Source organism: Pelobates fuscus, chromosome 10, assembly GCF_036172605.1.
Source record: "Pelobates fuscus isolate aPelFus1 chromosome 10, aPelFus1.pri, whole genome shotgun sequence".
NCBI lineage: Eukaryota > Metazoa > Chordata > Amphibia > Anura > Pelobatidae > Pelobates > Pelobates fuscus.
The window spans coordinates 73,182,410-73,209,172 of NC_086326.1; the positions used below are offsets into that span (position 1 = coordinate 73,182,410).

Consider the following 26,763-nt stretch of genomic DNA (forward strand, 5'->3'; position numbering starts at 1 on the left):
GAGGAGGCGGGGCCATGAGTCACTGTGTTCAGTCTGAGAAGGCAGGGTCATACCTAGATCAGTGTTCAGTCTGACGGGGGGAGGGGCGGTCATGCGTAGTTCATGTTCAGTCTGAGGGGGCGGGGTCATGCATAGAGCATGTTCAGTCTGAGGAGGAAGGGTCATGCATAGATCATGTTCAGTCTGAGGGGGCAGGGTCATGCATAGATCATGTTCAGTCTGAGGGGGCGGGGTCATGCATAGATCATCATGTTCAGTCTGTGGGGGCAGGGTCATGCATAGATCATCATGTTCAGTCTGTGGGGGCAGGGTCATGCATAGATCATGTTCAGTCTGAGGGAACGGGGTCATGCATAGATCATCATGTTCAGTCTGAGGGAGCGGGGTCATGCATAGAGCATGTTCAGTCTGAGGGAGCGTGGTCATGCATAGATCATGTTCAGTCTGTGGGGGCGGGGTCATGCACGGACCAATTTGTTCAATCTGAGGGAGTAGGGCCTTACAAGTTATGGTGATCAGTTTGAGGGGCTAGGGCCATGCATAAATCACTACATGTTCAGTGTGCGGGGGCAGGAAAATGTAGAGATAAGGCTCTCAGGACTGAATAAAGCAATCCTAGAGCATGTGCTCTGATTAGCCAGCAGCAAACACTGGCTGTAGGTAGGGAGGGGGACTTTAAACAGGCAGAATAACCACCCCAATACATTACACAACGCTGAAAGTCACCCAATGTTAACAGTCAGGTTTTAGATCTGTACTGCTATTTTTGCCTGTCTGCTTTGTTATTGTCATCATTCTCCTGCAATGTTTCTCTAATATATGCTTCAATAAAAACAGACGGGGGGGGGGATGGGGATATTTTCAAAAACAATGAATATGAGCAGGAGCACAGAAAACGCAATAACTTAAACCACAGGAAGGTCATATTTATGATAAAATAAATGGAAAAACCTAAAAGGGTTTTGCACCCTTACACTCCATTTTCAATTTATCAGTCGGGAAGGTTGCCAAATATTGAGTAAAGATGTATTAATATATATGCCATCTTTGTTTGCATTAGTTAATAAAATGTAAAGGATTTGTTAAGCAGCACACAACTCTGTATGTAAAGCAAAAAATTCAATTGCTGCTTCAGGCAACCATAATAATCCAAAAACCCAGATTTGAGAAATACGTGTATTTGAACTACACATCACGTGTATGGTAAGCAAGTCAGAACTTAAACAAAACAGCTTACACTCAAATGTATTTTAGAATATTTTCTTCTTCCTTTTGCAGTTTAATATTTTTTTTTTATACGGATCCCTCAAACGGCAATAGATGTTTAATCAGTTGTAGACGATAAGAAGCATACAAAGATTATATATCTTTTTATTAAGGGCTTTGTAACATAAGCTTTAAATATCGAGTGGATAAAGCGTTACCAAAAGTTAAAAGTACAAAGGATGTTTCAGCAATTGGTCGAATGGCAGTCAACGTTAGCAGTACACTGCAGGGTTTTCCCGAGAACAGAATAGAAAAAAATGTAATCAAGTCCATGGTATTTAACGTCCTCGTCTAAATCCACCACCTGAACTTCTTCCTCCAGAACCTCTTCCACCTCTGCCACCACGGCCTCGTCTGCCAAATGATGAATTTCGTCTGTCATGTGATCTTCCTCCCCTGCCACCAAAGCTTCGGTTTCCTGGTCCGCTCATGTCTGACCTAGATGGTTGTATATTAGGAAGTACAGTAGCCACTGTAAACTGCCAACGTCTGGAATCTGTCCATTTTTCCTATGGAGTGAAAGAAAAACAAAACCATCACATGAATGAAATTATAAACATGCTGCTGCTATTTGTAGATCAATGAATTACAGGCACTATAGGACCTACAAAAATTGACTCTTAGCCCCAAACCACTGACTGAGTGCTTAAACAGTATACATTTAGCCCTTCAATGGCTCCTAAAATATGTTATCTCCTAAATATGTAATTGTTGGCTGCTAAACTCCAGAGGCTCGTCAACCCCTGCACATATGTATTTCAGTTTGTTAAACTGCAAACCAAGAGGACAGGCATACGGCATTTCTCGTACACATTGCCTGCAATACATTTCAACATGGTTTCCAAAAAACAACGGAGAATATAAAAAAAAAAAAAAAAAAAGCTAATCAAATGCAATTTTAAAACTTTTCAGAGTTTAAAAAGTTTTTGGTATCTACATTAAAAGTTTTGCCTCGTATGCAGTAGAAGCAAATATTTGCCCTTCAGGTATGTTAGTCTTTTAGCTAAGTGCAAGAGCCCTATTGGTTACTGCATACCTGTGAGCCAAATAATATATATATTTTTTTAAATTGACAGACTATTAGCTGGCAAAATTGAGAAGCTAGAAATTATACAAATTATGCTTTTTAACTTACGCATTTTCCAGGAATTTTTTGGATCTAATAATTTTCAGTTTTTTGTTTAAATGCTGAAATACTTGGAGGAAATGTTAAGCATCTCACTGTAGGATGACAAGTGTCAAGTCACCAAATTTTATGTCCACTAGAGACTTCATATACACTTCTCTAACACCGGTACCAAAATTTAGTCTGACAGATGTTAGAGATGTAAGGAAAGGAGGATACACCTTTCCAAATGTGGAAGTGACCAGAATTCTGCCTTTCTGGACAGAATGGCTAAGTCTTCCAGAACTTCTGATAAATCTCCCTTCAAACTGGCAACTATGATCTTACATTAAATTGCCCTACCAATTTAATATAATAAAAAAAAAAAAAAAAGCCATAATTCTTCATAAATTTTTAAGGCCAAATCTCTTTTTTTACTCTCATTTTACTAGAAGATGCTTTGCCTACCACCTTTGGGGGTTTGGATCATGGCTGGGAAAACCACAAGATAATTATTGTTTCCTTAGTATTATCTAACAAACAGCCCTAGGTAGTTCAGTTGGGGTAATTAGTTTTTTTTCATCAGAAGACTTTCCATGTAATTTTGGATGGTGCTTTCTGACCAGGGTACCCTATTTAATGTTTCGCATGGCTGGTTAAGAAACAAGACAGTTCACTACTATCAGATGGCGTATTGTCCATCAGTATTCATACTCCTTTAATGCCGCTTTATGTTTTCTTCTCTTTAGCTTTCTGCATTCTTTTTTATTTCCTATCAAGTATGCATTGGGCCTCATCCTTCTACTACCAAAATCCTACCATTGCTGCTAGTCTTTTCCATTTCTTTTTATTTTAAAGTATCACTTTGATCTGTTGGTCAAGTTTGCATTCACCTTCATATTAATTTAGTTACATGCACTGAAATACTTTTATTTGCCTGGCATTTCCTGGTTGTTAATGGTTACTTTACTAGATGTTTAGGACACACATTGGCACCTTAAATTTTAGAGAATAGGAAACCTACCTGCATAGACTGGAGAGTGTCGGGCCGAATGTCAAAGCACACACCCTGAGAAAGAAACAAAATAATACAGATTAACTTGCAAAGTATGCAGGACTATTTCAATCCCATATTAAACATACATATAACTGAAATGAGATGCATTATACAATATGCAAGCATATACAAACCTTAAAAACTGATGTACAGACCAACCACAATTAACAAAATTTAATGAAATGAAAGAAATCTACACAACGTAATGGACAATGCATTACCTGCATGCAAGCTTCAGTTTGGTTTGTTTTTGAAACAAATGTGCAAGTTGCATACACAAGCTCATTAAAAAATAAATCTATGACCATACATGCAGCAGCCTATAGCAATAAAGGATATTGTGATGTAGAGCTGAACTATAGCAGTGAAAAGGAAACTACAGCTTGTTTGGAGCAATAGGAACCAGTGATGGAAAATGGCAAGATGTAATGGTGGAACCTGCGTCCCTGGTTACATTTTGCCCAAATTAGGATCTTGCATGAGATAAAGGGTAATCCTTGCAATCTGATTGTATTATTATTCACTTAAAAGATCTACCATTTTGCCCTAAATTATGCAAGACATCTTTGATGAATAGACATCCACCACCCTATTCCACAATATTTCAACAATAGAAAAGAGGTATAAAAGTAAAGTCTTTGTGCTTTACAGTCGCTGAAGCCAACAGTATGCACTTTTGTGTATTTGAAGTCATGGTCAGTTACTTAAAGGTTGTTGCTATATTAACATTTCTTGCCAATACTCAAATTTAAAGACAAATAGATAAAATAAAAACACAGTTTGTTAGTCAATATAATCCAGTAACTTTAAAAGCAGTAAGAGGTCTTGAAGGCTTACCATGGAATCCTTCAACATACACATTCTATGGATTTGTGAATCAATCTCCTCTCCCATTTGTTCCTTAATAGATCTCCATGCATAGCTTATTGTGTTGATGGGTACAGAACTCTGCAAGACTACAGTCACAAAGCCTGGTTCCATGTTGAGGAGGGAACGTTGTGCAATTGAGGTAGCTCCAGATATATGAGCCAATGCTGCAGCCAGGGCAGTTAGAGCTCCCTTCTTTTCAATGAGCTCCTCAGCATATCCTTTGAAATGTTCGACTACATCAGCTGGAACTGACTCTAATGATCTGTAGGAGTGAGAGAGGGTGGGAAAAGGAAGAAAAACAGTTATTGATAAAGAATTGTTTTCTAGAGAAGCAATTTTATTGTCCCAGCAGGAAGTTTGGCATTCAAACGGTTAAAAAACAAAATAATAAACTAAACATTTAATAACCGAGGTAGCTGGAAATAGACTTTGTAAGGAAATTGAAAAGAATTCATAATAATTGATTGCATAATAATTCCGGAGGCACATTTATTCCAAAATCAAGATGCAGTTTACACGTCAATAAATGTTCTTTTTAAAAAAATTACGTATTGCATGCAACATGTTCTTTTAGCAGGGAGCTGTAAACTATACAGATACAAAAGTTGCACCTCACCCCTAAGAAGTCAACAGTTGAAAAACTCTCTGAACTCCTGTCTAAACAAACTTAAGACACATGACATGTGTGACATGTCATGATTCCCTTTTATTCCAGAAGTTTGGTCCTTAAGGGGTTAAAGGATCACTATAGGCACCCAGACCACTTCAGCTCAATTAAGTGGTCCGAGTGGTAGGTCCCCCTAGTTTCAACCCTGCAGCTGAAAACAGCAGTTTCAGAGAAATTGCAATGTTTACATGGCAGTGTTAATCCAGCCTCTAGTGGCTGTCTACCTGACAGTCACTAGAGACTGCTTCCGCAATTTTCATTATAAAAAAAAAAATAGATTTCGCACTGAAATGATGCTGGACATCCTCATGGAGTCCAGTGTCAAATAAAATCCCCATAGGAAAGCATTGAGTAATGCTTTCCTATGGGCAGGTTTGAATGCGCGCGCACCTCTGGCCGGGAGCAGACGTCAGCAGGGGGAGGAGAAGTCACCAGCACAGAGGGAGCCCGGCGCTGGATTATGGTAAGTGGCTGAAGGGGGGCCGGGGAACCCATTAACCCTACAGTGCCAGGAAAACTGTTTTCCAGGAAAGAGGGGGGAGGGGGAAAAATACCCAAACTGATATGAGGAAAAACAAAACTAGAGTGTCATTTGTATAATCACTCGAAAACAAGCATGCATTTTTCTCAGTTTTTATGAATAGGCAGCCACTGCTTGGCTACGACTATCAGCTGACCACTTTAAGCCAATAAGCGCCTTCTAGGCTTGTGACTTCTGTTTTCAAGCTCTTCACAGCAGATGTTGAAGGGGGCAGATCGATCAGACACCGGAGTAAAGGTTTTGTGGTTAAACAGTTTGTGAATAGTTTAACCCCTAAAAGGTAAGCCAGCATCAGGGACCTCCTATTACCATAGCAACTTAATTTCAATGAACTTGTTATGGTGCCCTTCGTGTTCCTTTAAATGTCAAAAGAAGGCCAAGAAACATAACCAATATGCAGTTCAGACTTCAGCTGAGTACCCTACCTTTATCAGCCTACAGCAAGTCTGGCAGGATTATTAAAAGAAAATTTAAAGTGAATTTCAAATTCAAGGTCATAATATCCGAACTGGATAAAAAAAAGTCAGCTATGCTCACAGTTTGGTTATTTTGCCCTTATTTCTGATGTTCACTTTAATCCCCACTAGTGGATAACCCCCGATAGGAATGCACGTTAATCAATAAATAGTACCAAACCCTCAGTTTTTGGCACCATTTCAAAGATACTGCTTTCTTCTTGGATCAAGTATGGCAGAAACTTTCAATTGCTGACACATCAGCAGCTATGTCCCTGCACATGAGGCGACATGTGGTTTAATTTCCTTTCTCCCTAGCTTACGCAGCTATAAGTTTACAGGTAGGGGGCTCCCAGGTAGTCGAAGATGGTTGGAATAGCAATAGCAATCACCTCCCCTTAGCCATGCATCTCCAGCCTGGTAGATCAAAATATCAGGACAATCTCTGGCCTGTGGCTATCAGGACCCCCGGACATCCTCAAGTGAATTGAAAACCGAGTGTTTACATCTTTAGTCATTGTAAGAAGCCTATTTGGAATGAAGCCCGAAGGAGCCGCAAAGCTGTGTGCCCTCTCAGAAAGGTAGCCAAAGCCAATCGCTAATTTAACACATTTATTACTAGTTTCATGTGGATATTTAACTATTACACGTTTTGAATTACAAAGAAATCTATTAAAGTGGTATAATTCTAATATGGTTTTTTTTAAAGTTATTGCAGGATGCTATCCTGGACAAATGTAACAAAACTTTGATCGTGACAAATTAACTTTTTTGTGTTTTGTTTTCCCTGGTTATGGTTTGTGTGGAAAAGATCAAATGGAATACAGTAAATTAACTTACTTTATTGCATCGGCACTGGATGACTCTGCAACATTTAAAAGGGAAGGCACTCCAACACGTCTGAATGTGATTCCCTAGAGAGAACAAGTTAAATAGTTTACTTGCTTTAAAACCTTTACATATTTAGACATTTTTATACAAATACAATATGAGGCACAGTGCATTTACTAAATCGTTTAAACACACGACCAATGAAAGACTTTATACCTAGTAAAAACAAACATTATGGTAAAGTGGATATTTCACATCACAAAACAAGTTCCAAGTTTACACAAAAACAATATAATTGAAAACTACAATAAATCAAATTATTTAAAAGGGTATATAGTGCTTACGTGTCATACATTATTGTGGGTGCCATCATACCATGCATTATAAACCTTGTAATGTTTTACGGCAGTAGTGCACAAGTCTCAGTGGACAAATAGGACTGTATTCGCTATCTGCATTTACATTTTGAAGTGAAGAGGTCTATTTACAGATACAACTTTTAGTTCAATAGCTGTCCTTTCATTATAGAAGTGAATTTTATCCAGCAAGTTTTTCACCCTTTTTGCCTTCCAAAAACATTACTTTATGTTGTAATGTTATACACAATCCACTCCTCCAATGCCTACAAGGTGATATTTAAATAGTGTTGTAAGCAAACAATAGGTGGAATAGAAACAGAGCTGACTCTGGTGGGCATCAAACACAAACTTGGGTACCCTAACAACCCAAAAATACTACACAAGAAAAGACCCTCACACTGTGTTTGGCGCAACCGGTTTCTCTTTCTTTTTACAAATATTGTGTTGTGATACATGTAAACACCTTTCCCAACCTGTGGCTTTTGATGTCTGTGCAACTCTGGAATTCAAGTCATGAGTTTGGTTCACTAAATGTTATAGTTTGTTAACAACCCAAGAAGTGCTCTAGGTGGTTTCAAGATACTGAAAGGGTAGTTGTTTCTTGTCCTGCAATCGGCCTATGGGTGGTGGTCTCAAGGTATCTACATATAGATTGTCATATACAGACACCAGTAAAAGTTTAGTCCAAATCTTGGCTACCCAGATCTATACATACCGTGCTTCGTTCCACATTGCGCAGACAATAACTTTCTCTCGGGTCATAGAGAGATATGCAGATTCCTGTTCGCCCAGCTCTGCCTGTGCGCCCTGAACGATGAACATATGAATCTGCCTCCTATGAACAGAGGGGAGAGGAAATGTAAATGAAGTAGAGAACTTAATTCTATAGACTAAAACAGCTAACCTTAAAATCAATTCATCACCTTTGGAGCAGAAAATAAGATGACCAAGTCAACTTCTGGAATGTCCAACCCCCGAGCAGCTACATTGGTTGCAATAAGAACCTGAAAGGCTCCTTGTCTGAATCCTTTCAAGATGACTTCACGTTCCTTCTGTTGGAGGTCCCCATGTAAAGCTTTGGCACTCTGCAACAACAGAAACAAAGTGTCTTTGACATGAAAAAATAAAGACTTTTTCATGGAATGCTACAAAAGAGAAAAATAAAATATTCAAACCTGCTTTAATGAGCTGCAGTTGGTAGATAACTCATGAGCTTCTAACTTGGAATCACAGAACACAATGGTTTTTCCTAGACGTCCACTGTAGACTTGAATGATGTCACCAAGAACATGGACTTTTTGGGCTCTTGTACATTCTATGGCTAAATGCTGGAAATAAGAAAAAAAATTATACATACATATACACGAGATTCAAATCAGCACTTGCAAAACAATGATTTTTTTTTTTTTAACCCCCTCCACCACCCCCATAAAACAGGACTAACCTCTACAGTAATTGCAGCCTTCTGACTCCTGTGTCCCACAAGGTCGATTTTTTCATATTCTGTTTGCATGTATTTTTTAGCAACGTTGTACATCCAGTTGGGACATGTCGCAGAGAAAAGTAGAGTCTGAGGATTCTGTGTAGGATCTTTATTAAAAATAGATAAATTAGTATTTTTTAAAAAGCAGTTAGGCAATAAAACAAATTTTATGGTAGCATCATATATTCGTAAGCAAGTATCAAGGAAAACATACAGTTCGTCATAATGTGGTAATTCTTTTACTGGGTTTATGCTCAGAAAGGATACTGTAATGTCTTAATACATGTAGGAGGAATGGTTTTCTACTGTTCTTAAAGGGACACCATAGTCACCAAAACAACTTTAGTTTAATGAAACAGTTTTGCTGTACAGATCATGCCACTTTTGTTTCGGTTTATGCAGCCCTAGTCAAATCATCCCCTGACTGTAACCGACACTCTGCATGGAAACAAAATGGTTTCATTTTCAAATCAGATGTAACTTACTTTAATCACACAAAGGAGGCTCCTGCTGGGTCTAGGAAGCCATTAACCGAACAGGAGGTAAGAAATTCCAAATTAAACAGAGTTTGCAATAAAGGAAGTGTAAACATTAGATGACTTAGCAGGAAGTGTTTAGGCAGGATGTGCAAGTCACATGCAGGAAAGTATGGCTAGGGCTGCGTAAACAAAGTTATTAACTCCTAAATAGCAGAGAATTGAGCAGTGAGACTGTAGGGCCATGCTCTATACAACAAAACTGCATCATTAAGCTAAAGTTGTTTTGGCAACTATACATGAAATTCTGTTGTGAAAAATGGGAAGCTAAATACTCATGGAACATTATGTTACATTAGCCCATTAAAATAAGAATATCAAAAAATTTAATCAGAAAGGATGCATTGCTAAAAGTATTTTTAGTGTCAACATACCAGAATTGTAACGCGCACTCAATATTTCCTCTACTTGTTCAGCAAATCCCATATCAAACATCATGTCAACTTCATCTAGAACCACATGTTTCAGGACGCCAAAATTCAGACGATAGTTTTGGATGAGATCTCTTACACGTCCAGGAGTACCAATCACAACATCAATGCCCTCTTTAATTGAGAATACTGGGAAAGAAACACAATGCACTCTCAGGGACAGAAATAGACATCAAGTACCAATACAAAACAAAAGAAAACTAAATCTAAATATACACAGTAGTAAATGCCAGGAAGAAAGTTACACAGTGTCCATAATAAATTGATAGTTAGATTAGGACTAATGTTTATGCTCACGAAATAAAGATAATTGAATTACTACTAATGGACAGCATTGGACTAAATATTTGAAGTCTTTACTTATAAGCACAGCAGCCAATTAACATACAAAAAAAAAAAATGTACCTTGTTGCTGATAAGGTGTTCCACCATAGAAGCAGCAAATCTTCAGTTTCTTTGAGATAGCACGGAATTCATTTGCGATCTGGATGGCAAGTTCTCTGGTGGGTGTGAGAACTAGAATCTGAGAAATAACAAGAAAAGAGCTACTTCACCATAAACAGACTAGAGATTCCAGATTTGATTTCCAAACAGTTTTTGACAAAATCATAGTTCCGTCAGTTTACTAAATATCTAGCACAGCACAAAAGCAACCAATCTGCTGCAATCTGTCAATCACAAGAAGTCCGAGGTGAGGAGGGTTGCCTAACAAAAATAGCACTAGCACACTAGGTGTGAAATTAAAGGCACACTATACTCACCAGAGCCACTACAGCTTAATGTAATGGTTCAGATGTATATAGCCTGTTCCTGCAGTGTTGGCACTGGCGTTCAGCATCTCCATGTTCTGCATGGAGACGCTGAGCATTCCCCAGGTAGCCGATTTAATGCATCTGTGTGAGGAAAGGCTAATTGGCGTTTTGTTGCATGTGCACAAGAACATTCCAATGCTTTCCTATGGGAAATCATTTGATAGGCTGAGATTAACCCCTTAAGGACACACGACATGTGTGACATGTCATGATTCCCTTTTATTCCAGAAGTTTGGTCCTCAAGGGGTTAAGATTGATAATCTCAGCCACGGCTAGACGTGGGTGTAAAAAGGGGAGTTAAATAGCTTTTCACTGCAATCTGAGGGGACAGGACACCTGAACAGCCTCTCCGTCACTATAGTGTTAGGAATACTACATGTTTATATTCCTACCAATATAGTGTTCCTTCAATGCAGCACCAAGCATCTTAACAAAAATATAGCCTAAGCCGGCTTTCCCAAACGCCAGCCCTCCAGATGTTGCTGAACTACAACTCCCATGATTCTCAGCCCATTTCATTCATAGAATCATGGGAGTTGTAGTTCAGCAACATCTGGAGGGCCGGAGTTTGGGGAAGCCTGGCCTAGAGTCTGTAGATTGGTGTTTGTCTGACAGATTCTAAAAAATTTTTTTTTTTTTTTTTAAAAACAACCTAAAATACGAGGTCTCTGAAGCACCCAGAATCTGCCAGTGGAGTGCTGGTTAGCAAATCACACACAGTCTTTCAATGATATCAACATTATCAATAAAGCCAAGGAGAAGTGCCCTTTTCTTGTTTTGTTTTTTAAACTATCACCGAAAAGACTAGTCTACATAACCTCCACATTGAGATGTAGTGTTTTTGATGCTTAGTGTCCCTTTAAATCTGAATTTCTAACCAACTCAGACAATTTTCCAAAACAATATAATTTCACTTACGCAATCTAAAGTATTAAAATATACAATTGTAACAAAATCACATACAAACTAACATGACTGAACCCCCCCCCCTCCCCCCAAAGAAAATCAACTTATAAACCAGAACTCTTAATGAACAGGTAACCATACCTTGGGTGGTCTTCCTCTGGCCAATGGCTCCTTGTCCTCATTTAACTTTTCAACTAAAGGAATTGCGAAACAAAATGTTTTCCCTGTACCAGTGCGAGCCTGGACCACCACATCTTTGCCGCTGTACACAGTGTGGAATGTTTTGGTTTGGATGGGGAATAGGTAAGAGACTCCTTTAGCTGTTGAAAGAATTAAACATTATTTGCAGTTACATTGTAGACAATATATTTAGCAAAACTGTGCTCCAGCAATAATTATAGCCAACGAATACCGTATATACTAGAGTATAAGTTGAGTTTTTCACCCCAACTCGACTTATACTCGAGTCAATGTCTGTTTTATGGCAATTTACATTGCCATAATACAGACAATGGGGCTGTGTGCGTTTACTTACCTCTTCTGCAGCTCCTGTCAGCTCCCTTCTTCTCCGCGACGGTCCGTTCAGCACCTCCGTCAGCTCCCAGTGTAAGTCTCGCGAGAGCCGCGGGGTCATAGTGCGACTCTCGCGAGAAGTACACTGGGAGCTGACCGGAGCTGCAGGAGAGGTAAGTGCTTCCTGCCAGCCCCCCTCCACTGAACTGCCAATGCCACTGGACCACCAGGGAGTGAGAGCCCCCCTCCCTGCCATGTATCAAGCAGGGAGGGGGGACGAAATAAATAAATAAAAAATAATAAAAAACAAAAAAATTAAAATAATTTTAAAAATACCCACCCCCCACCAAGGCTCTGCAACACACACACACACACACTGCATTCATTAAATACACACTGCATTCATTAAATACACACTGTAAATAAATATTCAATTCATATAATTTTTTTAGGATCTAATTTTATTTAGAAATGTACCAGTAGCTGCTGCATTTCCCACCCTAGTCTTATACTCTGAGTCAATACGTTTTCCCAGTTTTTTGGGGTAAAATTAGGGGTCTCGACTTATATTCGGGTCGACTTATACTCTAGTATATACGGTAATCTCCAATATGAAAGAAAAACAAAATGGAATTCATCCAAGAAATTTCAGACCACAGCAACTTCACCTTGATATTTACTATACAAACAAAAACCAAAATCTTACCTCTGAGATTGGTTATGGTTTCTTTGGAAATGGGAAAATTTTCAAAAGCTCCAGCCGCTTTCTCCATTTTAGTTTCCTGGACAAGGGATTAGAAAACAAAAACAAAAAATAACCATAAACCCCACTATTAGTACTACAGATTTAAATGAGAAATAAAGGATGCATCATACCACATACTGATATCCAATACAATACAGACGCCAGCCCTGGCACTTCACAATAAGGGTTTATTCCTTAAACACATTTTTTACAAACATTTTATAAGAAACAGTAAAAAAAAAAAAAAAATGCTTAAAGCAGCTGTCATTTTGTGTGGTCTTTGCCTAATTTGCAAAGGCAAATAATGGTGATTTTGACACTTGGTGTCCGGTGCCCACAGGATGCAAGGTAACTTACATGAAGTTACGCCACTTGTGTGTCAAAAAGGCAGATAAAAATGCTTATTATCACTGCACTTGGTACAAGCTAGTGAAAAAAGGATCCCATGCTAAGGTTCAAAATATGCCTTCTGAAATACCATGGGATGTCTTCTTTAAGAAATGGTATGCCTTTATGGTGTAGTTGGATTACGTAGCCTGCTAAAGTGCTCCAAAGTAGGTCACGGACGCATAAAAACCCTCCATGAAAATTCACACTTAAAAAGCTGAACTTGTCACATCTTTTACAGCACTGTAACTTCACAAAATAGTGTCTAGGTCAAAACATTGGGCATTTTGTTTTACTCAGAGGATGTAACTGAACATAATTTGGAGGGTTGTATGACAGTGGCACATATCAAGTGTAACAAATACTCTGCAAAAATGCCTATTTTATTTCCCTTCACCACAAACATTGGCATAAATTGGTGGGAAAATGGTGACACGTTATGGCATAATATACGCCATACAAGATACCCATGAGTGTCTGCTTTATCAAATAGAAGCCCTTTGTGGGGTTATGTGAACAGTCAAACTGCTATAATATCCCAAAATGAGACATAGGCCTGTCAAATCTATGAAAACAGTAACTATAGAAACTGAAATAGCCTTGTCTCTTATATGGCATTGTAGCTTCACAGAAAAGTGCCAAAGGCATACAATAGAGGTATCATTATACTCCACAGATGTAATATCCAATATTTGGCAGAGATTGGCAATGAAATAGCTATGTAAAAAGTGTCAAAAAAACATTAGGTAAATAGCCTGTGATGTCTACTTTATATAAATATATACTTTTGCACAGGAATTTTGTTTTCTGTGACGGCTACTAAATCTACAAGACAAACATACCAACTTTTAAAATAGTTTCACATTGAAATGTTATTTTAGTCCTTGCATTTTGTGTACTGTAACTATTAAATAAGCTGAAATCATACACATATTATGTAGTCTATAAATCAAGATACATAAATGAATTTATTTTGAATTACTTTTCGTAAGCTGGACATATTATGGACACGCTATTATTGCCAAAACTGTGAAAAAAAATGTGTTTTGTTTTCCCCCTATTGTAATTAATGAGAATTTATATATGTATAAGTGACATCAAATTAAAGCCATTTTTGCCCTCTCAAAAAAAACAAAAAACTGTATTTAATATGTGATGGTGCAATAAATGACAGAGGCAAATTGCGTTTGAACACAAACAGCAAAAAATGCAAAAATGGCTTGTGTCCTTAATGGAAAGACACGCTTTTGTAGCTGTGTCCCTAAGGGGTTAATAATGCTCACTCTAAATTGTTGAGATGCATTAACTCTCTTTGAAAACTAATAGTTCCACTTGCACCTCTAAAACACACATTTTCTTGTTCAGAACGTTTTCTAAGAAGGTTTTATTATATTTGTCCAGAAGATAAGCCTTCTTAGATAGTATAGATGTTACTCACAGGCTAAAGTTTGGTAACAACCCGGTTATCTCTTTGAATATTAATGACGTTTCACAGCGTTGTTGTCTCTTCACATTTCATAACAGTTATTCAAACAGAAGTCCGATCTAACTATTCTACAAGTGTACTGCCGTTTACTATATATCAGTGCTCTAGAGTTAGCTTCCCATACCTCATCATCTGATTTAGGTTCATTTTCATCATTTCCTGAAGTTGCATTTGATGCAGATGGGTCTACTTTCATCTTCTTGGCTGATGGTTCGTCGGAGTCAGCAGACTTATCTGCGTCATCATTTTCTGCATTCGCCAGTTTCTTTTTTTTGGATTTAGATTTTTTGCCACTCTAAAATGAAAACCGTGTCGGAAAATGCATTTAACATTTAGCCATAAGTGAAAGTCCAGGCTGAAAACACAAATCTAGACATATATGACACTTCAGATTATGAGATGCACTAGCAAAAATATAAGATTACACCTTCTGTCTCCGTAGACAATAAAAGAATATGATATTTACCTGCCCTCCATTAACCTGAGGTTCAGGGGAGGATGTTTCTGGCTCTGTTATATCTACAGCTTTGCCCTTTTTTGGCTTTTTCTTCTTAACTTTCTTTGGAGTAGGAGCATCGTTCTGCTCTCCATTACATTGATCAGCGGTTTCAGAAGGACTCTCTTTTTCTGCAAGCTTCTTCTTTTTCTTCTGTTTCGGTGTCTGTTGAATAAGAAAATAAAAGTAATCTACTGGCCAGGCCCAATTGACTAACACACCCATGTTTTGTTTTTGACTCAGAGTGAAGTGAGGAAAGTACTTTTTGTATCAATGTTAAAAGGTTTCACCACACTGGGAAACAATGTCTTACGCGTTTCACCTTTCATCAACTATCCCGGTGTGGTGGAGATGTTGTGGACAACTATCCCGGTGTGGTGGAGATGTTGTGGACAACTATCCCGGTGTGGTGGAGATGTTGTGGACAACTATCCCGGTGTGGTGGAGATGTTGTGGACAACTATCCCGGTGTGGTGGAGATGTTGTGGACAACTATCCCGGTGTGGTGGAGATGTTGTGGACAACTATCCCGGTGTGGTGGAGATGTTGTGGACAACTATCCCGGTGTGGTGGAGATGTTGTGGACAACTATCCCGGTGTGGTGGAGATGTTGTGGACAACTATCCCGGTGTGGTGGAGATGTTGTGGACAACTATCCCGGTGTGGTGGAGATGTTGTGGACAACTATCCCGGTGTGGTGGAGATGTTGTGGACAACTATCCCGGTGTGGTGGAGATGTTGTGGACAACTATCCCGGTGTGGTGGAGATGTTGTGGACAACTATCCCGGTGTGGTGGAGATGTTGTGGACAACTATCCCGGTGTGGTGGAGATGTTGTGGACAACTATCCCGGTGTGGTGGAGATGTTGTGGACAACTATCCCGGTGTGGTGGAGATGTTGTGGACAACTATCCCGGTGTGGTGGAGATGTTGTGGACAACTATCCCGGTGTGGTGGAGATGTTGTGGACAACTATCCCGGTGTGGTGGAGATGTTGTGGACAACTATCCCGGTGTGGTGGAGATGTTGTGGACAACTATCCCGGTGTGGTGGAGATGTTGTGGACAACTATCCCGGTGTGGTGGAGATGTTGTGGACAACTATCCCGGTGTGGTGGAGATGTTGTGGACAACTATCCCGGTGTGGTGGAGATGTTGTGGACAACTATCCCGGTGTGGTGGAGATGTTGTGGACAACTATCCCGGTGTGGTGGAGATGTTGTGGACAACTATCCCGGTGTGGTGGAGATGTTGTGGACAACTATCCCGGTGTGGTGGAGATGTTGTGGACAACTATCCCGGTGTGGTGGAGATGTTGTGGACAACTATCCCGGTGTGGTGGAGATGTTGTGGACAACTATCCCGGTGTGGTGGAGATGTTGTGGACAACTATCCCGGTGTGGTGGAGATGTTGTGGACAACTATCCCGGTGTGGTGGAGATGTTGTGGACAACTATCCCGGTGTGGTGGAGATGTTGTGGACAACTATCCCGGTGTGGTGGAGATGTTGTGGACAACTATCCCGGTGTGGTGGAGATGTTGTGGACAACTATCCCGGTGTGGTGGAGATGTTGTGGACAACTATCCCGGTGTGGTGGAGATGTTGTGGACAACTATCCCGGTGTGGTGGAGATGTTGTGGACAACTATCCCGGTGTGGTGGAGATGTTGTGGACAACTATCCCGGTGTGGTGGAGATGTTGTGGACAACTATCCCGGTGTGGTGGAGATGTTGTGGACAACTATCCCGGTGTGGTGGAGATGTTGTGGACAACTATCCCGGTGTGGTGGAGATGTTGTGGACAACTATCCCGGTGTGGTGGAGATGTTGTGGACAACTATCCCGGTGTGGTGGAGATGTTGTGGACAACTATCCCGGTGTGGTGGAGATGTTGTGGACAACTATCCCGGTGTGGTGGAGATGTTGTGGACAACTATCCCGGTGTGGTGGAGATGTTGTGGACAACTATCCCGGTGTGGTGGAGATGTTGTGGACAACTATCCCGGTGTGGTGGAGATGTTGTGGACAACTATCCCGGTGTGGTGGAGATGTTGTGGACAACTATCCCGGTGTGGTGGAGATGTTGTGGACAACTATCCCGGTGTGGTGGAGATGTTGTGGACAACTATCCCGGTGTGGTGGAGATGTTGTGGACAACTATCCCGGTGTGGTGGAGATGTTGTGGACAACTATCCCGGTGTGGTGGAGATGTTGTGGACAACTATCCCGGTGTGGTGGAGATGTTGTGGACAACTATCCCGGTGTGGTGGAGATGTTGTGGACAACTATCCCGGTGTGGTGGAGATGTTGTGGACAACTATCCCGGTGTGGTGGAGATGTTGTGGACAACTATCCCGGTGTGGTGGAGATGTTGTGGACAACTATCCCGGTGTGGTGGAGATGTTGTGGACAACTATCCCGGTGTGGTGGAGATGTTGTGGACAACTATCCCGGTGTGGTGGAGATGTTGTGGACAACTATCCCGGTGTGGTGGAGATGTTGTGGACAACTATCCCGGTGTGGTGGAGATGTTGTGGACAACTATCCCGGTGTGGTGGAGATGTTGTGGACAACTATCCCGGTGTGGTGGAGATGTTGTGGACAACTATCCCGGTGTGGTGGAGATGTTGTGGACAACTATCCCGGTGTGGTGGAGATGTTGTGGACAACTATCCCGGTGTGGTGGAGATGTTGTGGACAACTATCCCGGTGTGGTGGAGATGTTGTGGACAACTATCCCGGTGTGGTGGAGATGTTGTGGACAACTATCCCGGTGTGGTGGAGATGTTGTGGACAACTATCCCGGTGTGGTGGAGATGTTGTGGACAACTATCCCGGTGTGGTGGAGATGTTGTGGACAACTATCCCGGTGTGGTGGAGATGTTGTGGACAACTATCCCGGTGTGGTGGAGATGTTGTGGACAACTATCCCGGTGTGGTGGAGATGTTGTGGACAACTATCCCGGTGTGGTGGAGATGTTGTGGACAACTATCCCGGTGTGGTGGAGATGTTGTGGACAACTATCCCGGTGTGGTGGAGATGTTGTGGACAACTATCCCGGTGTGGTGGAGATGTTGTGGACAACTATCCCGGTGTGGTGGAGATGTTGTGGACAACTATCCCGGTGTGGTGGAGATGTTGTGGACAACTATCCCGGTGTGGTGGAGATGTTGTGGACAACTATCCCGGTGTGGTGGAGATGTTGTGGACAACTATCCCGGTGTGGTGGAGATGTTGTGGACAACTATCCCGGTGTGGTGGAGATGTTGTGGACAACTATCCCGGTGTGGTGGAGATGTTGTGGACAACTATCCCGGTGTGGTGGAGATGTTGTGGACAACTATCCCGGTGTGGTGGAGATGTTGTGGACAACTATCCCGGTGTGGTGGAGATGTTGTGGACAACTATCCCGGTGTGGTGGAGATGTTGTGGACAACTATCCCGGTGTGGTGGAGATGTTGTGGACAACTATCCCGGTGTGGTGGAGATGTTGTGGACAACTATCCCGGTGTGGTGGAGATGTTGTGGACAACTATCCCGGTGTGGTGGAGATGTTGTGGACAACTATCCCGGTGTGGTGGAGATGTTGTGGACAACTATCCCGGTGTGGTGGAGATGTTGTGGACAACTATCCCGGTGTGGTGGAGATGTTGTGGACAACTATCCCGGTGTGGTGGAGATGTTGTGGACAACTATCCCGGTGTGGTGGAGATGTTGTGGACAACTATCCCGGTGTGGTGGAGATGTTGTGGACAACTATCCCGGTGTGGTGGAGATGTTGTGGACAACTATCCCGGTGTGGTGGAGATGTTGTGGACAACTATCCCGGTGTGGTGGAGATGTTGTGGACAACTATCCCGGTGTGGTGGAGATGTTGTGGACAACTATCCCGGTGTGGTGGAGATGTTGTGGACAACTATCCCGGTGTGGTGGAGATGTTGTGGACAACTATCCCGGTGTGGTGGAGATGTTGTGGACAACTATCCCGGTGTGGTGGAGATGTTGTGGACAACTATCCCGGTGTGGTGGAGATGTTGTGGACAACTATCCCGGTGTGGTGGAGATGTTGTGGACAACTATCCCGGTGTGGTGGAGATGTTGTGGACAACTATCCCGGTGTGGTGGAGATGTTGTGGACAACTATCCCGGTGTGGTGGAGATGTTGTGGACAACTATCCCGGTGTGGTGGAGATGTTGTGGACAACTATCCCGGTGTGGTGGAGATGTTGTGGACAACTATCCCGGTGTGGTGGAGATGTTGTGGACAACTATCCCGGTGTGGTGGAGATGTTGTGGACAACTATCCCGGTGTGGTGGAGATGTTGTGGACAACTATCCCGGTGTGGTGGAGATGTTGTGGACAACTATCCCGGTGTGGTGGAGATGTTGTGGACAACTATCCCGGTGTGGTGGAGATGTTGTGGACAACTATCCCGGTGTGGTGGAGATGTTGTGGACAACTATCCCGGTGTGGTGGAGATGTTGTGGACAACTATCCCGGTGTGGTGGAGATGTTGTGGACAACTATCCCGGTGTGGTGGAGATGTTGTGGACAACTATCCCGGTGTGGTGGAGATGTTGTGGACAACTATCCCGGTGTGGTGGAGATGTTGTGGACAACTATCCCGGTGTGGTGGAGATGTTGTGGACAACTATCCCGGTGTGGTGGAGATGTTGTGGACAACTATCCCGGTGTGGTGGAGATGTTGTGGACAACTATCCCGGTGTGGTGGAGATGTTGTGGACAACTATCCCGGTGTGGTGGAGATGTTGTGGACAACTATCCCGGTGTGGTGGAGATGTTGTGGACAACTATCCCGGTGTGGTGGAGATGTTGTGGACAACTATCCCGGTGTGGTGGAGATGTTGTGGACAACTATCCCGGTGTGGTGGAGATGTTGTGGACAACTATCCCGGTGTGGTGGAGATGTTGTGGACAACTATCCCGGTGTGGTGGAGATGTTGTGGACAACTATCCCGGTGTGGTGGAGATGTTGTGGACAACTATCCCGGTGTGGTGGAGATGTTGTGGACAACTATCCCGGTGTGGTGGAGATGTTGTGGACAACTATCCCGGTGTGGTGGAGATGTTGTGGACAACTATCCCGGTGTGGTGGAGATGTTGTGGACAACTATCCCGGTGTGGTGGAGATGTTGTGGACAACTATCCCGGTGTGGTGGAGATGTTGTGGACAACTATCCCGGTGTGGTGGAGATGTTGTGGACAACTATCCCGGTGTGGTGGAGATGTTGTGGACAACTATCCCGGTGTGGTGGAGATGTTGTGGACAACTATCCCGGTGTGGTGGAGATGTTGTGGACAACTATCCCGGTGTGGTGGAGATGTTGTGGACAACTATCCCGGTGTGGTGGAGATGTTGTGGACAACTATCCCGGTGTGGTGGAGATGTTGTGGACAACTATCCCGGTGTGGTGGAGATGTTGTGGACAACTATCCCGGTGTGGTGGAGATGTTGTGGACAACTATCCCGGTGTGGTGGAGATGTTGTGGACAACTATCCCGGTGTGGTGGAGATGTTGTGGACAACTATCCCGGTGTGGTGGAGATGTTGTGGACAACTATCCCGGTGTGGTGGAGATGTTGTGGACAACTATCCCGGTGTGGTGGAGTTCCCCCCCCCCCCAATCTCGAACTTATGTATTTTTAAAATAAAGAAATAGAGCTTTTGTATATCTTGGAAGGTGATGCGGTGTTCATTTGGCGTTCCCCATCTGGTCTGACCAATATGTACATTTGGATGTATCAGCTATATATACTTGGATTGCCTGAACTTTGTATACTTTACATCGAGTATCCTTTTAAAGTTTACGGGACTCTCCAGTGCCAGGAAAACAAACCCGTTTTCCTGGCACTGCAGGATCCTGCAGTGCTTCCTTCCCTCCCTCCCAACCCCCATCCCATGGGGGGTGAAGGGGTTAAAACCTTCACTTACCTAATCAGGTTCCGCCCACCATCCTCCCCCGCCGAGAGACCTAATGCATTAAACCTCCCCATAGTAAAGCATTATTCAATGCTTTCTTACGGGGATACCGGCGACGCTGGAAGTCCTCGTGTATAGCGTTAGGACGTCCAGCATCATTTAAAAAACTTTTTGTGTTCTAAGAAGCCGGACATCCCTAGAGGAGGACTTTACCCTGCAAGGTAATAATTGCAGTTTATAAAGACTGCAAAAATTACACTTGCAGGGTTAACGGTGATGGGAGTTGGCACCCAGACCACTCCAATGGGCAGAAGAAGTCTGGGTGCCTGGAGTGTCCCTTTAACTACCTTTAGACTGAACGCATGTTTGAGCAGGGTCCTCAAAAAACCTGTTTCCCATTAACACTCTAAATAAGTTTATATTTTTTCCTCGGTTATATATCCACATTTAAACTGCAAAGCTCTATAGAATACATAGGTGCTATAGAAAAGTCAATAAATATAATATTACATGTAGTTAATCAGCAGTATGCTGGCATTTGAGTTTTTTTTTTTTTTTTTTAAATAGTTTTTCACGCCAACAATAGAAACACTGTTAATATACTTCTGCAAACTGTTGGGAGGCCTAAACACACAGACAAACACACAGACACAAAAATAAACTTAAATTAAAAAAAAACAACAACAACAAATCTTCCATGCTATCTTTTGTTAAAAATAAATTTAAAAAAACCTTTAAGCATCTATTTCACCTTATTATTGTTAATGTCGCCGTTTTCCAGTCCATTTAAATCAGTTACAAGTTCCAAATCAAGTCCTTCTGTATCCCCATTCTGAAGTTTTCTCTTTTGTTTCTTGAGTGTAGGAGTTTCAGTAACTTTCTGGAAAGGGAAAAAAAAAGTTTAAGGATACATTATGGCTGAAGGAAGTTAACTATATCTTACAACTGCAGGGTGTATTTATACATATACTTGTCCAGTTCAACATGGACCCGTTTTATTTATTTGGGTTTCTTAAATAATTTCTTGCCCAGACAACTGATGACATGTCATGACACTCATAATAATAAAGAATCGCTAACCTATTGTGTTAAAGGTAATAAGAGGGGGGCGGGGCCTGACCGCCAAGATGGCCGGACGCACATGCTGCGTGCTCCGGTGGCAAGGGGCATAATCTGAGCCCTCACGGCGACCTACTGAGACTATATTTACTTACCAACCTGAGGGGGTTAACCAGCACCAGAAGCGGCACCCAACGGTGCGCGAAACATGCAGCTCCGACCACGGAAACCGGAGCAGAGCAGCAGGGCCTACCGGTCACTGAACCTAGTGGACCACGGGGGAGACGGCCGCTCTCCTGGGACCATACTGGGCCACGACCTCAACATGGGGCCCCGTTCCCCCCCCCTTGGACCGGTGGGGGTCATCCCGGTATCCATCAAACCAGGGCAAGCGACTTCACAAGCCCCGGCTAAACTCCGCGGCTCGAGCAACACGGCCAGTGGGCCTCTCAAGATGGCGGCCGCGACTCAACGGCAGAAAAGCGCGCCAGCCCAACCAAGCAGCCAGAGTTTCTACACGGCAGAGCAGTACGCTGAGAGGCTAGACAAGCTCTTCCAAAGGCTCTGGGAGCGACTGATACTGCGCTGTAGATGGGAACCACCCGACCCGGTGGACACAGTAAGGAGGGACAAGGTGCGGAGCTGGCATGGACCCGCAACGGGCAAACCACGCAAGGCGACAATCGCAGACCGCCCTACAATCCTTCCCGGGCTGAAGGCCTCCCGGAGGACACCTCCACGGCACCGACCACACCGCCAGAAGCCCGACCGTCGCAGGCGACGGCAGAACATCCGAGCTCCCCACGGCGCCCGACAGAGGGTGGACCCGGCCTCGACTAAGAGAGCACGAGTCCGTGGACAACAGGTGCTGGCCTTCATTCCGGCCTGGGGCTGGAGCACTCCTTCCTTGCACCAGCGGCTCACCGGCCTCTCGCTGACCCGTCCGGCACATGGCTCAGACTTTCCCAGCAGGGGTATTGGCTGATGGATGGCCTGTAAGCCCGCAGCCCCATCACATGCCGCCCACAACTATGGACTCTTGGTGGACAATATAGCAGGCAAATTGTTGTATTTCTGTGGGTATGACTACTCACAATACCATAGTGTGCCATGTAGAGGGTTTACCTTTCCTTTCCTGTTCGTCCTGCTGTTTAAACGACGTAACTCAGCTTCAGTATAGATGACACTCTTGATGGATAGCAATGTTTTATTTTATTTTACTTACTTGACCTAGCTTGTCTACGTTCAGCGAGTAATTATATGATCGTTGCTGTAGCCTATGTACTCTAACTCTTAAAGCGTGTACCTTACTCAGACACCCAAAGACCATAACCAGTTCATAGCTTAACATACCCGACCAGCACTACTGACGCTGAACTAGCCAGACCTGCTTGCATATTGAAGTTAACATATACCTAGCATAAGTAACCAATGTTTTTTCTCACCCATGTGTCTCCTGACACCTGACTAACATGATCTAGTGAGTTACCAACCCGGATCCTTTGATCCATAGCTTGTATTTTCAAACTGGAGTTTAACTACACTACATAAAAAAAAAAAAAAAAAAAAAATGAGGCATTGAAAATTTGGAAATGTACTCTAATTTTGCATATTGTCGTACCAACCCTATGTTGTAAATCACTTAAACGTTTCCCCCGATTTCTCTTCTGTATCCCATACTTTATGCCTTTAATAAAAATCAGATTGACAAAAAAAAAAAAAAAAGGTAATAAGAGATTTGCAGAAATAACCTTTCTAGAATTGCATAATTATTTTATATGATAGGCCTGAGAATAAGTATCTGTATATAGATATCATAACCAGACTAACACTTTATTAAAATCCACAGCAGCGTAGCACATATATTTAGTTCTAAACCCAATGGCCACCGTGCATGTATACATAAAATAAACGGGCAGACAGGCTTATTTCCTCTCATCTGGTTAATTTACTGACCAGAAGAAGTCAGAAGAAGCTGGAAAAATATTGTAGCAGTGTTTCCATCAGATATGTTTGAAACCAAAAATATCAAAGAGCACAAAAGCATAGATCACCCAAGGGAAAAATGGTACCCTTTAGAGTCACCGTATGAAAACAGACTACCCCCAGAAAACTAAACTTTCCTTTAACAACTTTGCCATGTTAGAAGTCATTATAATGGGCTTAAAGCCATAAGGACAGATTGGCACATCTTAATGTTATAGTGTGACCAGGATAAACTTCATGCTCACATAAAGGAATCTCATGTATCAATCAATACCTCTGGCTCCCCTCTGTCAGCTGGGGTCTATTTAGTGTCCCCCAGACCTGCAGAGAAGTTGTATGCAGCATTTAAAGTAAGCGCTTCATACACCCATTTAAATGGGCATTTTAATCCCCATTGGCTGTTATGCGACTTGAGCAGGGTTAACTCCCAGCTCACAACTATCGTTCCTATGTCTGCTGGGGGCACTTTTGTTGGCACCAGACTGATCAATACGCTGCATGCAGTGTGGCTTAAATGTGCAAATGTCCAGAGTGACAACTGGAGGTTGGAAAGGTTGTGGTTTGCCTGCCTGCATTCCCGCAATTAACAAACAAGCAAGGTATTTTCTTTTGAGCAGCATTTAGGGTTTTGTTTCTAGAAACCTCTCACAAGACAATGCATAAACAAATGTATTTCATATTGTGGAGCAAAGTCAGTACAACAATAACTACTGACTACCACAATTGTTTTAAAACATGAACACCAAACACATTTCTAGAATTACCCAAAAACTTTAGGCGTAGAGTGACCAAGAAAGTGGATTACCTACAAGATTATTATCCAAAGTGAGAATTCAAAGTGAATTTCAGAATCTGAAACTAGAAGCATAGCTAGCAGTGTGAGTGATTCCTTCCCAATGTGGCTATTTTGACTTGAAATTCACTTAGAATACCCACTTTTAGCCAGCAGCAGCCAGCAGCCTCATGAAAAGCTGCAGTTCTGAAACAGCTGGGGGTAATCTACCCATAGCCAACCCAGTTACACAAATACAGATGTGTTTACACTAAACTTTATAAAAGTTCTGGACTGCACTTCCCATGATGCTCAGCCTATGGAATGGCTGGCTAAGCATGCCGGGATATGTAGTCCAGGGTTGCTCTATGGCTGGTACAGGCGAGCTGGCAGTCCCAGCACAGGTTGTTGATGACCCACGGACAGCGTAGAAACGTGCTCCACATCTGGCTGTCCGTCCCCGGCCCCCTGGCTGACCCCCGAGCCCCGCACTGGCCCTCACCTTCTCCTTGATGGTTACGGTGTCCATTGCTTCCGTGTTTAGTTTTCCCGGCATCGGTAATAAAGGTCTAAAACTTCCCGAACTCAAGACAGGGGAGACCGCAGCTGGCCTCGCTAGTAATGGCCGCGTGAAAGGAAGGAGGAAGCCGAGGTTGCTCCCAGAAACCCCTGCGCGGGATGACGCACACAGGGAAGCGACCAGCTGGGGAGCACGTGGGGAAACAAGCACTGAGCGCACGTGGGGTGTAATTCCGCGCTGTGACCTGTAGGTGGCGCTGCGTTACAGCCAGCGCTCTGGGAAGGTTGGATACCTGTTTAGTAAAGTTTCATCAATAAGACAGGATGTCAGTGTGTGTTTGTGGCCAGGGGGAGGTTAGCACTAAGATATACAGCTGGGGGCGGTGTACACATGTAGACACACGGATAGAGCATACATGTGTACACACACTGAGACATACCCAGACTGAATTTCTGTATGTGTTTGTATGTCAAGGGCATTTCAACAATATGACATTTCTATTTGTAGCATTGTAGGTGCTCCACAGATATTGTTACAGGCTCTCAAATCAGTTCTTTCGTAGATAACGTGGCCAGCTGTTTAGAATTCTGAGACACCAGCAAGAAATGTACATATATTATATTTTAGTTCTATTTATTCTGGTATATATTTTCTTTTGAGTTTATGATTTTTTCCCCCACATGTTTCTCCCACGTGGTATCAGTAAATTATTGTGTATATTCTCACTCTTTTTAAAAAAATATTTCATCTAATTTTATCATAATATCATTGAATGTTATGTTTTAGCCACTATTTTGGTATATAATTTATTTTGAGTTTCTGTTTACAAAATGTTTTCCTTTATTAACAAATATGACATAGACAAATATAGAACATTCAAAAAAGAAAAAAACACACAAAAACATCACACTCTCACTTGTACAAAATTGAAAACATAGTACACACTGCCTACAGGGGTATTGAGGGAAATTAACCGTTGAACAATAACTCAAATCGCTTTTTAAGAATAGTTACCACTGGGTCTGATTAGACAAAAAATCGCTAACTTTTTTAATCCAATTTTCACACTCAAGATGTTTCTTAGGAGCTAGTCCCTGAGATCTAAACAGTAGTGATTCCATATTTAAAAGGACACGATAGTCACCTGAAAAACTTTAGCTTAATGAAGCCGTTTTGGTGTATAGAACATGCCCCTGCAGCCTCACTGCTCAATCCTCTGCCATTTAGGAGTTAAATCCCTTTGTTTATGAACCCTAGTCACACCTCCCTGCATGTGACTTGCACAGCCTTCCATAAACACTTCCTGTAAAGAGAGCCCTATTTAGGCTTTCTTTATTGCAAGTTCTGTTTAATTAAGATTTTCTTATCCCCTGCTATGTTAATAGCTTGCTAGACCCTGCAAGAGCCTCCTGTATGTGAATAAAGTTCAATTTAGAGATTGAGATACAATTATTTAAGGTAAATGACATCTGTTTGAAAGTGAAACCAGTTTTTTTTTTTCATGCAGGCTCTGTCAATCATAACCAGGGGAGGTGTGG

General features: G+C 42.4%; 1 protein-coding gene across 1 annotated transcript; it reads right to left on the bottom strand.

The window, feature by feature from the left end:
• Positions 1 to 1,346: 1,346 nt before the first annotated feature.
• DDX21 (DExD-box helicase 21) lies at positions 1,347 to 25,352 on the bottom strand. Its single transcript, XM_063435048.1, has 16 exons — positions 25,208 to 25,352; positions 21,640 to 21,768; positions 14,917 to 15,111; positions 14,575 to 14,745; positions 12,539 to 12,614; positions 11,461 to 11,639; positions 10,007 to 10,124; positions 9,545 to 9,730; positions 8,596 to 8,741; positions 8,327 to 8,479; positions 8,075 to 8,236; positions 7,867 to 7,986; positions 6,802 to 6,875; positions 4,266 to 4,560; positions 3,396 to 3,440; positions 1,347 to 1,775 (listed from the first exon to the last, which is right to left on the bottom strand). The coding sequence occupies exons 1-16, from the start codon at positions 25,259 to 25,261 to the stop codon at positions 1,545 to 1,547; spliced, it is 2,334 nt and encodes a 777-aa protein (XP_063291118.1). The 5' UTR covers positions 25,262 to 25,352; the 3' UTR covers positions 1,347 to 1,544.
• Positions 25,353 to 26,763: the final 1,411 nt, after the last annotated feature.

Coding starts and splice junctions, on each gene's coding strand:
- DDX21 (XM_063435048.1), bottom strand. CDS start 25,261: ATGCCGGGAAAACTAAACACGGAAGCAATGGACACCGTAACCATCAAG. Junction 12,615..14,574: donor AACCTAAATCAGATGATGAG/GTATGGGAAGCT, acceptor TCCCTTGTCCAG/GAAACTAAAATGGAGAAAGC. Junction 8,480..8,595: donor AGGCTGCAATTACTGTAGAG/GTTAGTCCTGTT, acceptor TCTTATTTCCAG/CATTTAGCCATAGAATGTAC.